The sequence below is a fragment of the Microtus ochrogaster genome, chromosome 22, assembly GCF_000317375.1.
Source record: "Microtus ochrogaster isolate Prairie Vole_2 chromosome 22, MicOch1.0, whole genome shotgun sequence".
Taxonomy (NCBI): Eukaryota; Metazoa; Chordata; class Mammalia; order Rodentia; family Cricetidae; genus Microtus; species Microtus ochrogaster.
In genome coordinates this window covers 28175830-28192787 of record NC_022023.1, presented here as the reverse complement: position 1 = coordinate 28192787, position 16958 = coordinate 28175830, and the positions used below count along the sequence as shown (strand labels likewise).

Genomic DNA, 16958 nt, shown 5'->3' with positions numbered 1-16958 from the left:
AGAAGAAGAAGAAGAAGAAGAAGAAGAAGAAGAAGAAGAAGAAGAAGAAGAAGAAGAAGAAGAAGAAGAAGAAGAAGAAGAAGACTTTTATCCCAGCACTCAGAAGGCAAAGACAGGTTCCTCCAGACAAACTGCCTAAATCAGCTGAACTGACAAGCTCCAGGTTCAGCAAGAGACCCTGCTTCTGTAAGTCAAGCAGAGAGTCATGCCTCACTCTCAGAATCTGGTCCTCACATACGTGGGCATGCACAGGCATGTTTATTAGCACAAACATGCACCTACCCATGAACATGCTCACAAACACATGTACATACTCACACCCTCTAGTGTTGTTAGTCTGTCTACTTAGATGTCCAGAAGGGATCCTTTCCCTGGTCCCTATAGAGAGTTAAGCGTGTGATGTTTGAGTCTCCCACAGCCAGGAAACCTGGATCTCACCTTGCTATACAGAACATTTTGGTCAGGTTGCCTGCACTGGCCAAACCCATCTCTAGGGTCTGGGAAGGAGTATCACCTCGGACCTGGGTGCCAATGGGGTGTGTGGTCCTGGCTCTGATGACAATGGCAAGGTTTAAGTCCAGAGAAATCTTCAGTTTGGGAGACAGACCATGCCAGCCGGGGGCTGGGGGTTCCAGTGGAGTAAAACAGTGGCTTTGTTTTCAGGTGACACAGGGAGAGGTGATCCCAGCTGATGAGGTAGAACAGGAAGAGAGCTGAGGCTGTGCAGAGCCGCAGAGGGGCAGCTGCTCCTCTGTGAGGGTCACAGCAGGGGTAGTTTCTCATGCTCCTCAGCCTCTTTAAGAGAACTGAGGCTGTGCAGAGCCGCAGAGGGGCAGCTGCTCCTCTGTGAGGGTCACAGCAGGGGTAGTTTCTCATGCTCCTCAGCCTCTTTCCTCCCTGGAGCCCTGCTCCCAGGAGACACCCATAGCTCCCGTAGCTGCCCTGATTTCCTTATACCTGCTTTTTAATGGGAAAAAATGATGGGAGACCCGCGCTGGCATCACAGACATCAAGCTGAGCTGTCTCTCTGACATCAAATGATGCCCGAGGCTCTCTCTTGTCACTGTGGGCACCATCTCACCAGTGTCTCCTCTTAAAGTCTGGTTTCCTTCAAAGACGACTCCACCCCCTTGCAGGTTACCCTGTGTCCTGAACTGGCTGGCTCCACATTCCCTCCCACCCATTCAGATTGGTGCCTGTGAATATCAGGCAGTGAGGTTGCCAAAGTGGTCATGGCCCTCATTTTGCCCTTTAGAAGTCATTCTAGAGGGGGAGAAAGACAACAGAAGACCCCTTTCTAGGGGGAACAGGGCACCAGAGAGATAGAGCGCGAGAGATGCCCACCTCAGTGAGGAGTTCCAGGGAGAAGACAGACTCTAGCATGGGTGAGGAGTAAGGGAGGCTTTAGGAAGTCAGCTCATGAGTGAGGCTAACCGTGGAGGTATGTGATGGACTGGACTGATAGCTGGGATGGACCGTGATCCCAAAGAGAGGACAGGGAAAGACAGAAGATCCAGACTAAGGGTGTTGGTGAGAGGGAGGCAGAGAGTGGTCATCTTGGGTAAGGGGAAGAGCTAGAAGAGAATTGGAGTATAAAAACCAAGGGCTAGAGAGATGAAGGAGGCCAAAGTCAGAAGGGCAAGTATGAGGGCTTGTCAGGGAGAAAGTGCTTTGGAACTGTGGTCATGAGGATCCTCAGGGGCAAAGTGGAGCAGGTCTGGGGGTGGACAGAGAGTCACTCTCGGAAATGGGAAGAGGATATAGGTAGTATCTACAGGGACTTCCAAAGAGGGACCCGAAGAGACAGCAGCAGACTGAAGAGGATGACCCACTGCATTTGTGGTATTTACTAGAATATCCCTTATTTGCCTGTGGGAATGACTGCAGGTACATGATCTGAGGCCAGGAGCTGGCCTCTGTGCATGTCCCTCTCTCTGTTCCTGTTTGGCTTCTATCCCTGGCCCACAGCATTCCATGGGGTCTTGTATTTGCCAGAGACTGGACCAACATCCAATTGACAAACATGGTTAGTCACATGTCAATGCCTACAAAGTACCGATCTCCATGCAATAATCTCGAGGAGCATCATCTGCTTGGAAAGGAAGTGGGCAATGAATAAAAATGAGGTGTGGAAACGCATAATGTCACTCATGGTGTGTTCACCTGAATTGTGACAGCGTGATGTGGCTGTCATGGAGTCTTACCCCGTAGTATTCAGTCAGTCTGTGTTAAATCAGATACTAATGAGGGTCGGAGCTGTTGTAGCAAGGCGCTCATCCACGATAACCTCCAACCATATGGCGGACGGTGTCAGCACAGGAACACAAGCACAACCAAGGTGTGTTGGGAAAGAGGTGTGTGTGATGGTGCCCTTGGAACAGAAAGATGGTGACATCCCAAACCTGCTGAATCAAGGTTTACCCTCTGATCCCACAGCTTACTTTCCTAGAATGTCTACCTTCACAGAAGGGAAGCTGGTGTCTCTCCACCTGAGACCGAGCCAAGGTCCAAACCAGTTGGAGCTAAGAGAGAGCCACACACACACAAAAGCCCAAAGCCTGCTGCCTCTTGTTTTAACATCTGACAAGTATGCCAGGAATGCTCCTAGTTCTGATTGCAGTAAGAGCCAGTCAGTGAAACCAGGTGGGCACTGTCCTTGGTGCTGACCCACTGCAGCGCTGTCTCATGGCGGCATGCTCCACCTACTGCCTGGCTGTGGAGGACTGTGAGCCCTCATTGTATGGTGGTTGGGAAGCTGCTGATCCAAGAGAGACATTCATGGAGATGGCTGTGGGTGGACAGACACTGCTGTTGGAGGAGACGTTACCCATTCACCCTCATCATTTCGTTTGGCTCGTATGCTTGCAAGTAGCCTCTGATTCTGCCTTTGAGACTGGTTTGTGCCCACTGTACTTTCTGAGGTTCCCTAGCAATGCTCCCTGACACTTCCCACACAGCCCTGCCTCTCCTCAAGCAATTCTAGGAACCGGCTGGGAGATATCCGCTCCTGACTTCTGCTCCGTGTGCTGGGGGTGGGAAGGATCTGTATCTGTGGATTTTGTCCATTGCGCACTCCTGCCTAGACTCAGCCACTCAAGAGCCTCAGACCACTCCATATCAAGACCAGGACTCCCAGGTGCCTGGAGCCCCTTTGTTACTCCTCTCTCTCTAGTCTCTAAAAGCAGGAGCCTTTCCTTGCTGTGATCTACTCCCTGATCCATTTACTTGTCCTCTAATGTGTGTGTGTGGGTGTGTGTGTGTGTGTGTGTGTGTGTGTCTGTGTGTGTGTGTGTGCATGTACTTGTGTGCATGTGGTGTTGGGGTGGAAACTTATTACCTTATACACGCTAAACTAGCACTCTTACCACTGACTTGTACTTCTAACCTCCTCATTGTTCCTTCCTCCCTCCCTCCTTCCCTTCCTCCTTCCTTGCTTCCTTCCTTCATCTCTGGGTATGTAAAAGACAGTCTGACAGTCACTTTCAGAAGTAGCTTTAACAAAGGAGCTTACCCAGTCCTTGAAACCTAAAGACACAACGCGCGGTGGTTTCTATTGTGTAATTGACTTAGATTTCCACTCCTCTTTCCCTTTGAACTTTCAGAAGAATGTGAAAAAAAAAACAAAACAGAACACCTAAGACATGGGCAACCTGGCTTGTGGGGAGAGATCGTGGCCTGGTAACATTTTCAGGGGTTTGGGGATCATGTGGCCTCAGTTGTTGTGATGGAGGGACAAAGAAAAGCATTTACCTACAGCACTGAGCCCTGCGGACAGTACACAGAGCCAAGTACGCCAGGCACAAAAGGACAGGCACCTTGTGACTACACTTCCATTAAGTTCCCAGGAAAGAAAATAGAGTTGTGTCTTCCAGCGACTGAGAGAGTTTTGAGTGGAGACCTGCGGCTTCAGAGGTTTAGGATTGTCAGTTGTGCAAGACACCAGGAGAGCTGGGTGTGGGTGGTGGTGAATCTACTCAATTGTGTGCTTTAAAATGATTGGCAGGGTAAACTTATTTAGTATTATAGAAGATCTTTGTGCTATTAACTGGCTTGAGCCAGTTTGGAACATCAGAACCCAAGCTGAGCCAGTCTGTGTGTGAGTAGCCAGAATCAATGACAAAGCATTTAGGCCAATCAGATTTGTTCAGTCAGAACAATGGTAGATGAACCACCTTACCCTCATTTAGGTTGTGGACACAGGACATGTATGTGGTCATAAGATAGTGGATCAGCTCTTTAGAGGCTCTCAGGCCACCATAATTTATAAGAGGATCAGCACTTCCTGATTTGTAAGGGAAGGCTCCCTTTTTCTCCTAGGTCTTGGGTTGTGGTCAGTATTAGACATAATTTCAGCTTGGCACGAGTGTCACATAAAAGATTATCGAAAATGTTGTAAGCACAGACAACTGCCAAAGGGGGTGGGTGGCTGAGGTCATACCCTGTGAATACTAATGTCAGCACACAGACATGCCCTGAATTACAGTGGGTTTACATTATAGCAAAGCCCATAAGTCTTAATGTGGAAAATTGTAAGTAAAACATGTACAACCACTCTCCTAGCACCAGGACCTAGACGATGCTGTGTTTTCTGCACCCAACCGCGAGGCTGATGGGAGCTGTGGCTTGCTGTGTTGCCAGCATCCTGACAGACAACTGCATTGCATGCTTCCAGCCCTTGCAAGGTCCCAATCCACAATCTAAAGTATAGTTCCTCCTGAATGCATGTTGCACTTGCACCAACGTAAAGTCAAAAAATGGAAAAGTCTAGTCAATAAGTCGAGGCCCTCCTTTTTTGTAAAATCTAACGTTGAATGTTAATTCTACACTTTCTCTTTCCACGCGTTTTTTTAAAACAAACATCACATTTTTACATTCCCAAAAGCTTGGCAGGGAGAAGCTAATTGGATCCTTGGTATCATTTTACTATGCTATTTGGTGAAATGTCGTTTAAATTTTGAATCACGGGAGTTAGCTTTCGCATCTGCTGCAGTGGGCTGCTCCTGTGGGGCTGAAGTCAATTGTTTATTATTGAGGACTAATCATATTGACTGGCACTGAGGGCTCTTTTTCTTCTTAGGAGAACGCAGCTCTGGCAGGGGGCCTTCCATGCTAGCCATGCCAGCCTATACGGAAGGATAGGAGTTAAATACAGAAGACGTCCCCTGGAAGCTGCAGCCGAATGTTGACTTAGCATTGGCCATTGACTTGCTTTTTTGACATAGCACCTTTGTTTCTTTCCTCTTTGAGATGTCAAGCTAGTTTTCTGAGAATGTGTGCACAAGACTTGAGGTTAAGTGCTGGGCAGCTAGGGGAATTCAGAGAATGGTCTAGGCCAGGCTCCTGGGAGGGCTCCAGGTCTGAGCTGTGGATAACTCTAAGTAATTGCTTTTGAGCCCCCAGTGGGTTGTTCCTATGGAAATCTGTCCATACAACTTCTTTCCTTCAGATTAGCAGGAGGGAAAATTGTAGCTGTCTATGTGTAACTGGCGGAACCAGTGGTGGAAGAAGCAGTGTTGACACAAAACAGGATTCATGAAGGGGGCTTAGGTATTCTTGTTCAAGACTTGATCAGAACCAAACAGGATTTTCCCTCACTATGTAGTACGCATTGCCTTGAGCCATAGAGCTCCTGTGTCCCCTTGAAGGTCCTTAGTAGGACCTCCCCACATGTGAGGCAGCTGCACCAGAGATAAACAATTATGTGTCACGAGGTCTGTGTGGCCCACCCTTCGCTTGCTGCAGGGCACCACTGAGCTGGACTTGGTCACGAACAAGACAGGATATTTAGACGTCTAGAGGGTTCTTCTCACTCTTTCTTTTTGTTGGTCACTATTTTCATTTCAATCATTGTCTTGGCACTGCTGTGTGTATCTCCCAAATCCTTGCTCATGCTATGTAAGAGCTGAACCACCACTGTACGCTGTCAGCTGCCATTATTTTGAAATTATAGTAATACACACCCGATACGAAACTTGACATTGGGCCCGTTTTGAAGTGAGTGCTCATCCAGTGTCTTTAAATAAATGCTCTGTAGTCATAGCTGCCATCTAGTCCCAGCGTAATCTCATTGCCTTGCAAGACTCTTACCCTTAAGCAATCTTCCCTTGCCCTAACCTCTTACAATGGGAAATTTGTTTTCTCTCGTTAATGGATTCATCTAATCTAGACATTTCAGTCTATGCTATGCTGCCTGGCCTCTCCCTTAGCCTGCTTTAGGAGTTCACCTATGAGGCAGCAGTATGCGGGGGCGTTAATTCTTTTAGGGCCAAGGACATTGCATGGGGCGAGTGGAGCATGCCACACCTCCTATCTCCAGCCATGGATGGCACTGGGTTGCTTCTGTGGCTAATGCCAGAGTTGCTGTGAGTACGCATGTGCAAGTTTTCAGGGGCTCTTTTTTTGTTTGAGCTTTGTGGAGTGTATAGAGAGGAGCAAAATTTGTGGGCTGTGTGATCACCAGGGCTTGACTGTACAGTAGCATTTTCCATTCCCACCAGCAGTCAGTGAGGGTTCTGCTTACTGTGAAACTGGAAAAAAAGATGTGGTCATCCCAGTCCTGTGGCAGGCCAGACTTGGTCTCTCCAAATCCCTAGGCCTGATTTCTAAAGGGCAGCTTTTGTTCACTGGTAAATCTGTTTACGGCCTGGGTTATCCCAGGGAAGGATGAATCTTGGCACAACCCCAGAAGTCCAGTTTCCATGATGCCTGTGGGAAAAGTCAAGGGTGGGGTCCTCATTGCTAACCTCCGTGTCCTTAATTAGAAGTGCAGAACACATAAACACTCAGGACTGGCCACCCGTGGACAGGACAGTCCTTTCACAGAGGTTGGCACGCAGAGGTGCATTCAGAGAACAGTTAGAATTGTGCCCTGAACTGCTCAGCAAGGCACCCCTATCCACTGCCTGCACTCTGTCGGGCTCTCTGGAAAGGCCACAGGCAATAAGCAGATGCCATGTCCGGTTGGTTATGCTGGTCTGGTCAGTAGTGGAGAGGATCTCAGAGAGCTAGGCCTAGAGTCCACAGCCAGGTCGGAGAAAAGGCCCCGGTCATCAGTGCCTGGAAGGGTGGCCAGATTGACAGATAGTAACAATAAAGGGGTCCTTTAAATGAGAGAGCTGAAGCTGTGTCTGGACTTTGGGTTTTTACAAGATGAAAAGATGGTGATCATAATTGCCCGGCATTCTAAACAACACTGAGTGACCCCGAACTATGTGCACACATAATTGAGAGGGCGGATTTTATGCAGCAGAAAAGCTGAAGTTCGGGCAGATGATGAACAATTTTTAGTATAATGTGTTTCCTGAAATGCTTGGCATGGGAGTGCATGGCCTTTGGCGTTTCCTCCTCCGATTTACAGACCTACCTACAGATTTTAAAAGACAGATTCCCTGACCAGCTGGTGGCCTCTAATGTGTCTGCTGTGACACTTTTAAGCCATACATCTCTTTGCAAAGGTGACCCCCACTATGGGAGTGGCTATCACAAGAATAAATACTGTATCCCAGTCCCAGTTTCCTCAAGGTAAATATTACAGTAGTGGCCTGAATTGTAAGAGGGATGGAGAAAATAAATAATAGCAGAGGTTTTTTTTTTTTTTTCTCCTGAGCCCCGTATATGTCAGAGGGTGGATTCTTAGGCTTTCTAAAGAACCATGTCCATGTTCCTGAGACAGACTCTAGCAGATCATGCTTTGTCTTGTCCCCATTCAGAGCTGTCCTCATGCAGCAGAACTCCAGTCAGATGGAGGAAAAAAATCTTTGTAGGGATAGCAGATATTCAAGGCTCTTTTTTTAAAAAACAAAGTCTGAAATGGTCCCTAGAGGACACGGTCGTGTGAGTCATCCACGCGCCCTGGGATTTGTCTGTGGCAGGGTCATGCTGGAGGGGGAGGTGTGACACAGTGAGATACTGTGACTTCTCCAGATCTAAGCTGATGTTGTCTGTTCCTAACATGTTTGTCGTTCAGGAAAGGCTGTTGTTCCAGATGGCGTGAGCTGAGTGGGTGTGAGCTCGTTTACTGTGAGTTCGTCTCAAGCAGTGTGGGTTAGATGACTGGGTTTTCAGTCGAGTTAAGCAGACAAATCAGAATTGACACTTCCAAAATGCCAAACTTTATTTTGCACCAACTGGAGCCAATGTATTTATTCAGATGATTTATGTGCATTAGTGTTTTTATTAAGGGTGTTTATCTCTGCGCTGAGCAGCTGTCCCTGGGTCCCAGCACAACTTGCTACCCTCAGAACTCCACAGTGGGCTCCTCCTCCCGAGAGCACATTTCCTATTACAGCTTGGTACGAGCCAATCTCTGTTCTCCTATGGACGGCTGATGGTTTGGGCATTGCTAGTAGTTTGGAAGAGCCCTGGTCATGTCTTGTTTTGACATGTGGCTGCATGGATCCCAAGGGAGTGTTCCACAGAATCTAGGTATTATCCTCACCCAAGAGTCCTGGAGCCCCACATTCATGGAGGCCTCAAACCACGTGAATTCCCAATGCTGTGTCTCATGTTGCCAGTCCACTGGGTGGGGATCAACACCAGATGGGTTTTCCTCAAGAGAAACATCACAAGCCCACCCTCTTTCCTCTTTAAAAATAAGCCTGACTGTATATGGAAAGATGTGGTTGTCATGGTGATGAGTACATTTGAGGAGATGTTGACATGGAGGAGGAGTGGTCCCCAGCGAAGACCTTGTTTTTCCATGGATGTCCCATACTATAGCTCCACTTCAAGCTGTCCCAGGGGCCGTGCATAGGGGAAGAGTTGACACTTCTGTGTCCCCTGGCTAAGTTATGAACTCTAACCTAAGTTACCCAAAGGCCTAATGGCTGGTCTGGAGAGGGAATGCAGCCCCCTGTGTTCCATTCCCCACCCATATCTGGTGTAAAGATGTCTCTCTCTGTCTGTCTGTCTGTCTGTCTTTCTATCTATCTATCTATCTATCTATCTATCTATCTATCTATCTATCTATCATCTATCTATCTATCATCTATCTGAAGTTTAGGTACCACCCCAACATGTATGGTAGGTTCTGTTTGCTGCTTGGTAGTTGCTTTCTCGAAGGCTTCTTAGGGATGAGTAGAGCTGGTGAGCCACAGGGTGGGCCTTCAACAAAGGGAACTCATTGCGGGCATCTTACGGGCAGTCACACTCTGGAGACAGCCAGAGGCAGGATCCAGCACTCACCAGTGTATCAGTGCGACTTCCTGTTACTGCGTCATTGTGTCATCATCCTTCTGCTTGCCGTCACTTCCTGGAAGTCCCATGATTTAAGGTGCTGCTCACCAGAGCTGTTTGGTTTGGGTGGTGACTTTGGTACCTTGGATGTTGCATCTGTCTTCTGCATGATGTAAAGAACTAAATGCAGAAAGGGTGAAATCGTATTGTTTGAAGTAAGGGAGTTATAGGTTGAGATCCTATTTTAAGAGGAAACCTACATTTCATGCCATGTTTTATTTTTGTAGTAGTAGTAGGTTGATGTGTTTGCATTTATTCTCACTCAAGAACCTAAATTTATTATAACAATAAGATCTTCAACTCTTGAATAATATGAGAGGAAGGTACCACCATGGGAAAAACTATAATCACTCAAAAACGCTAAAATGGATTCAACATCTGACCCAGTGGTTGTAACTATGGGCGTGGGTCCAAAGGAAGCAAAAACAAAGTCTCAAAGACGTAGCTGCACATCCAAATTCCCAGCAGCATTAGTTGGAGGAGTCAGAGACTGGAGCAACCCAAGCTGCCTTCAATGGATAAATCGTACAAGACGTGGAACACCGTTCAGCCTTAACAAGGAAAATTCTGACAGTGGAACATGGATGGATCTTGAGGACATTGTGCTAAGTGAAAGAAGCCAATCACCAACAGATGAACACTTTGTAGTTCCCAAGTATTCCAGGCATTTAAAGTGGTCCAATTCATAGATCAAGAAGATAGAGTGACTGGGCACTGCCATGTAAACACGACCGAGGAGTGGGGGATTGTAGCTTCACGGTCAGGTTGCTTTTAAACATTCACTTTTATTTTTACTTACTGATAGGTGTTTGTATGTGTGCATATGAGAGAGCCCATGAAGGTCAGAAGAAGGTGTCAGCTCCCCTGGAGCTGGAGTTAAGGACAGTTGTGTGTGGCCCAGTGTGGGTTCTGGGAACTGAATTAAGGACCTTTGGAAGAGCAGGACGTATACTTAACTGCCCAGCAATCTCTAGAGCCCAGGTTTCAGTCTTGTGTTATGTATGAAGTGTGACTTGGGATGGATGGTGATGATGGTGTACAACAACATGGATATACTTTATGCCATTCAACTGTACACTGAAAATAGTTCAGGTGATAAACTATGTGTTTTATTAAAATAAAAGTAATAGTAAATAATAAAAGTTAAGTAATTAGAAAACACTTTAGAAATACAAAAGTATCATATTTATTGTATAACAGTTTAATGGCATGTGTATGAATACTTGGACATATTTATATGTGTCCCTATACATGTGCATTTTTTAAGATTGAATCTCATTGAATATCCAGGTTTTTTTAAATCTCAGCTCAATTTTCTAATATATAAACATAATGAACGTTCCCATTTCCAGGTTTGCAATGGCTTGGAGCAGCCGAGGAAGCAGCAACGCTCTGATCTCAATGGACCAGCTGACAATAACAACATCCCAGAGGTAATTTTCCCCCAAAGATGAGAGTTCTGGACCAGAGTTCTCATGATGAAGCTGCTGCCTGTGTTATGGTCAGCTCACTCTCCTAGTTTTAGGATCTGGGGAGAGGAAGTTCAGATCAAGTTTAGTTTGGGACCACTGTCTGAGGAAGAGATGTCAGTTCCCTGTCCTGAGAAGAGGGGACTCACATATCCTGAGGACTCACAATTGCACTGTGTACTGTTGGTGCACTGTTGATGGTGTGGGAATCCCTGGTGCTCCCTATGATAGCATAGGGATCCCCGATGGTCCTCAATGATGGTGTGGGGATCCCTAGTACCTTGCAATGATGGTGTGCAGATCCCTAGTGCTCCCTGATGATGGTGTGGGGGATCCCTGGTATTCCCTGATGATGGTGTGGGGATCTCTGGTGCTCCCCAATGATAGTGTGGGGATCCCTGGTGCTTCCTGATGATGGTGTGGGGATATCTCGTGCTCCCCGATGATGGTGTGGGGATCCCTGGTGCTTCCTGATGATGGTGTGGGGATCTCTGGTGCTCCCTGATGATGATGTGGGGATCTCTGATGCTCCCTGATGATGGTGTGGGGATCTCTGGTGCTCCCTAATCTTGTAGAAACTCAAGGGTAGCCTGGATTTCTCACAAGCACACTCATTTTTTGACAGGCTTCCCTGTGCTGTATAGATGGTCTATGAGTAACCCTACCCACCAGATACTAGCAACCACTACTCGGTACCTCAGTTATGACAACAAAATATCACCAGACATTGACCAATGTGTCCTTGAGGACAAAAATCATCGTGATTGGGAGCCACTGGTCTAAACCAATAATATGGCTATCTGATTGAAATTAGGGCTCCGGAAAATTACCTTTTCTCTCTGGGGTAGTTGAGACACGATTGTCAAGCCCTGTTGAGATAGTTGTAGCCATCCCATCTCTTTATTGTGGTCCTGAAGACACACCCAGGAAATTCTCATGCCCAGTGGTTTGAGAACCATTGGGCTGACTGCTCTTGAAGCTCCTTCTAACTATGATGTGCTAAGTTAGGGGTTCTTAAAGACTGGCTTGTGGGCTTCTGTGAGCCTTCTTAGCATCCTATGTCCCCCATAAGACCATCTTGCTGTGTGGATCTGATTTCTTAGGAACACCAGCCATTCGTGGGGTTAGACTGTTCCAGCCCAGGGTGGTATACATCTTGAGACAGTTCTTGTAAGTCAGCCTTTTGCACTTACTGTGTTTCATTCTCTTTGTTATTTCTCAACAGACAAAGAAGGTGGCATCGTTTCCAAGCTTTGTGGCTGGTAAGTGACTTCAAATTGGATCTCTCGGGAGGCGGTTAGACTTTATGGAAAAGCAAATGGTCCTTTTGTGCGTGGGTTTCCTCCAGAGACTCTTCCTTGGAAAGCCCTGTTTCCAACAAGGTGCCCGCAGGCATTTGACTCATTGGGTGCTGCATTAGCCCACTTGGGAGAGGGGCTTCCAGCTCATCTGCCTGATTCAGTGTAATGAACAGCAAGGACCATTCATGTGTTTTTCCCCTCACTAACGGCATCGCCAGTGACACCGAGGGCTGACTTAGTGCATTGAGAGGTGTCTATCTGAGCAGCTCGCTGGGATCTACTTTTCATCTGTTGTAATATGGAGCGGCAGGCTGTGTCCCCAGCACCCCTGCCGCCTACATGGCTAGCTTATGCCCTGAAATAATTACACGGAACTGTATTCTTTTAAACACTGCCTGACCCATTAGTTTCAGTTTCTTATTGGCTAGCTCTTACATATCGATCTAACCCATTTCTATTAATCTGTGTAGCCCACGAGCTGGCTTACCAGGAATGATCTTAACCTGCGTCTGTCTGGAGTAGGAGAATCATGGCGACTCCTTGACTCAGCTTCTTTCTCCCAGCATTCTGTTCTGTTTACTCCGCCTACCTAAGGGTTGGCCTATCAAATGGGTCTAGGCCGTTTCTTTATTAATAAGAAATCACTCCCACATCATTCATCAGCGTGGTTATAATGACATACAAATGCTGGCTGTTCACGGCCTCTTTCACTTTCCCTCCCACCCTTTCCAGGAGCAGCAGTGCCTGTTCATAGTCCAGAAAGAACAAAGCAGACTGTCTTGATTGACTGGTTCTGTGTCAGTGTTTGGGGTGGGGGCACTCCTACTCAGCTTTTGATGAAGCTAGCTTACAGTGGCCTCACGTATCAGGTGTCCTTGGGTCCAATATCAGAGCAAGGAAGTAGGCCTTTTCTCTGCCAGGAGAATGTTCCTTGCCTCTAATGTGTTATAATAAACAATGTGAGTTTTATTAATTTTTTTTCAAATAAGCTGATAATTAACTCCTATGAATATTTATAGGAGCAAAGTAAATGGATCTTCAGAAACAAATGGCTTCAAACCTTTGCCATTCTGCTTTGCATTGATGGTAAATAACCGAAGCTGTCAAGTTCTCCTTTAAGGATGAGCTCAAACCAGGCTTAACCAGTTTCAACTGGTTCACTGTGGCAACTGTTATTACCGGCTTAATGCCATCTAATTTAGAAGAGTATCAGTTTTAATTGTGAGGACTTATTTAAAACCCAAGACCACTCCATGTTGCCCAACACAAATAGACTCAGATGGGTTCTGTCCTGCAGTTCACTTGTGGACTTGCGGCTTTAGGTGAATTTTTACTGGCTCCAACTCTCCAGCTGGTTTCCATTAGATCACAGCAGGTGACTGTAGTCACCCGGCTGACTGTAGTTCTTCCAGGGTCTTATGATTGACAGGAAGAGACCACGCCCCTCTTGTCACTCCCCAGTAGGGCATGGCTGGGTTCTGATCTGAAGGAGGCAACATCAATGAAAAATATCCCATCTCTCTGCACCACTTTTCTTGTTGGGGTGAAGCTAAAATGGACATGACTTGGTCACAACCATTCAAGGCTATGGGGCCTTCTGCACCTAAGAAATGGATTTGTCAATAAATCATGGCTTCATTTGGAAAGAACTTCAAACTGTCATGGTTAGCAGAGACAGCGCAGCCAATCTTAACTCTGCTAGGAGGCGGGGGCGCATTCCAGCAGCTGTCCATGTGTTCCATCTGACTGTGTCTTGGTACTTTCTAGAAGGCTCATGTGTCTGGAGCTCCTGAGACTGTTTCTTCCCACGTTGGAATGAGATAGAGCCGTCCCACCAGCTCAGATAGATAAACTGCTTGTGGGCCGCTCACATTAATATGGAAAGCTCACACTAGTGTGGTCAACTCACAAATTAGCCCCAATTTAGGAGAGACACTAACTGGTCATTATGAAAAGAGGAAAACCTTAATCAAAAGCCCATCTCTTCATCCAAGAGAATTCACATCCAACAAATGTGACTAGCAGTCACAAAAAATGACAGAAAGAGATAGTGATGAATGTCACAGAAAAACCTGGACTCCAATGAATTTAAGGGCAGCATCTGGTGTTAGACACCTTTACCAGCTGGGATGGGCGTGTGTGCAAGGACCCACCTGACATTTGCTTAGCAGAGAAGCATGTTAGTGGTGTGAAGAAATCTTGAGGGAGCCACTGATCACTCCGTGACTGTAATGTCAGGTTAGCTTCCTGGCTACGCTTGGTCTTGTCTTCCGGTTTGTAACCTCATTGCCTGGATGACCCCAGCCATTGTTTCCTGTTCCAGCAAGGAAAAGAAAGAGAAATGCCCAAATCAACCACTGTCTCTCTCTCTTCATATTAAGGAATTTCAGTACCACAAGTGAGTAAAGGGGCTAGGAACGTGTCTCAGCTATTTAAGTGCCTGACGTGTAAGCATTAAGACCTAAGTTCGGATCCCCAACATCCATGTAAAAAGCCATGTGTAATGATACATGTCTGTAACCCCAACACTTTTTGGTGAGCTTGAAGACAAGCAGATCCTGGAAATTCATTGGCTACTAGCTTACTCAAATTCATGAGCTCTGGATTTGATGTTCAGAAGTAAGATGGAATGCGGTCATGGAACATGCCCAACATTGACTTCTGGTCTCCACGTACGTGTGCCTGCATGAACGCATACACATTATACATACACAAGAGTGAATTTGTTATCTGCCTGAGATTGTATTTTGCAATATCTTTCTAAGCCTGTTCACCAGGCTGCTAAGAAGTAGTTTTTCAGCTGTATCAATGAGCAGCATTGTTATGACAAAGATACTTTGATTAGCAGACCGTGTCTAGGTGGGAGAATGTTAGCTCTATCAGTGAGCACCATTGCTATGATCAAGAATGGCTCTATATCTAGGTGCGGGGATAAGAATCATTAAGGGTGTCACTCTTCTAATCAGGATGTCTCTTGGAGGGTCCCTGGAAGCTCCGTGTAAGTGGTATGAGACCTACATGACCGTGAGAACTCTTGACAACAGGAGGTTTTAAAACCGCATGAGGTCCATACGCTCTTCATAGTGGGAGCTTTGTACCCTCACAGCTGCTCAGCAGCCCTGTTAGACTAGCTATGGACATAATTCTATGTAGATTCAGGCCAGAAGAATCCTCACACTGTTCAGATTATTTTTTAAAGTTTTCAGCTAGAGCTTTTATTTTTTTTTAAGTGAATCTGATCCATCTATAAATTTTTTGGTGTAAAGATACAAACAGAGGTCACGTTTTGAGCACCCTGTACTCTAGCAGCTGATTGTCTGTGGGGGAACACCATTGGTGTGGAGGGGTACTACCTTTGCTGTATCTTCTGGCTCTGGGTCCATTTGGGGATGGTTCCCAGGTCCCGACTGAAGCTACTTTTCTCAGGATTTACAAACATTTATAACTTGCTGGAGCTTGTTTGTGCTCCTATATCCCCAACCCCTCCTGCTGCCATCCTCTCCCTGCCCCCCCCCCCCATCTTCCCTGGAGACTTGTCTGTGGCTATTTTTCTATGTACATTTTTGGGTCAGCTTATCTAGGTACATACACCAAATGCCCTCTTGGCGTCTTTATTTGGTGTCCATTCAGTGTGTCTAGTTAGAGGGGAAGTACCAGCTCCAGAGAGGCTTCTCGCCCCATCAGGTCAAACGTGTTTATCTTTAAAGCTTGTCTGGAAACTCTGACACATGTCCTTTTCCTTTATTCTTTGGTCCTTAATCCCGCTTATTGTTTTGGTAAATGTTATCTTTTTGCTCCATTACATTTTCCTGACTTGTTTGTAGGTACAAAGAAGCCTATTGATTTCTTTCCTATATTAAATTCTAAACCATTGGTTCGGTCAGTTTTCTTAGTTTTATTTTCCCCTAACTAAATTTTTATTTGTCTTCTTGGCTCTTCCCTGGCTTAGAATCATACCATCTACAAATTAGAATCCCTTCCACTCTCCTTTCTTGTTTTCCATAAATTCTTCCTCTTATCTCATTGAGTTGGGCAGAAAATAAGAAACGGTGTTATATAATAATGAGATATGCCCACTAGTTTTTTTTTTTTTTTAAGATGTAGCGTCCTTTTAAAAGATCCATCCTTTTGGTTTGCTATAAAATGTTCACACATACAAAGCTTAGAACGTCATACCTATCGCCATGCACCCTCATGGCTTCAGGCTCACAGTGCCTACCTCCTCGTGACCCATAGTGCTTAACCCCCACCCCCACACTCCCCAAGTTCTCTAAAGCAATCCCATTTTTCCTGTAAGTAGTTCACTTATGTATCTCTAAAATATGGGAATGCTATTAAAAACCGTTGCAATGCCATTGCCACAAATGAAGCTATTGGTCATTTCTGTGTGTCGCTCAGCACCAGCTCTTGTTTGCATTTGCCCACACACATCTCAATAGAGATCTAAACCAGGTCCCCAGTGAGCCTGGCCGATACATTTTATAATTGTCCTCCTCCTCTTGCAGATTCTCCACTCATCTGGTCCTTCTCTATCTCTGTCTCTCTTCTCTTTCGTTGCTGTGATAAAACACTGACCAAAATCAGCTCAGGAGCAGAAAGGTTGATTTGGTTTATATTTGCAGACGACGGTCCATCATTGAGGGAAGTCAGAGCAGGAACTCCTGCAGGGCCTTGAATCAGAAGCCATGGAAGAATGCTGCCTGATGGCTTGCTCAAAGACCCTGTGCTCACCCAGATTTCGTATATAATCCAGGTCCACCTGCGTGGGGAAAGTAGCGCCTATAATGAGCTGGGTTCTCCTCCATCAGTTAGCAATCAAGACAAGACCCTACAGATATGCTCACCAGTCAATCTAATCTAGGCACTTCCTCAAGGGAGGCCTCCCTGTCACCCTTCCAGATGATTGTAACAAGTTGACAAAGCTAACAATGATTACTTGCCATTTCACAGTGGT

General features: G+C 46.2%; 1 protein-coding gene across 9 annotated transcripts in view; it reads left to right on the top strand.

The window, feature by feature from the left end:
- Nucleotides 1-16958, top strand: part of Apba2 (amyloid beta precursor protein binding family A member 2) — a 209174-nt gene that overhangs the window by 167307 nt on the left and 24909 nt on the right. For all 9 annotated transcript variants that reach the window (XM_026784301.1, XM_026784302.1, XM_013350231.2 and 6 more), the window contains 2 exons: nucleotides 10587-10667; nucleotides 11929-11965. In XM_026784301.1, the coding sequence (XP_026640102.1) occupies nucleotides 10587-10667; nucleotides 11929-11965 (118 nt within the window). The remainder of the gene's footprint in view (nucleotides 1-10586; nucleotides 10668-11928; nucleotides 11966-16958) is intronic.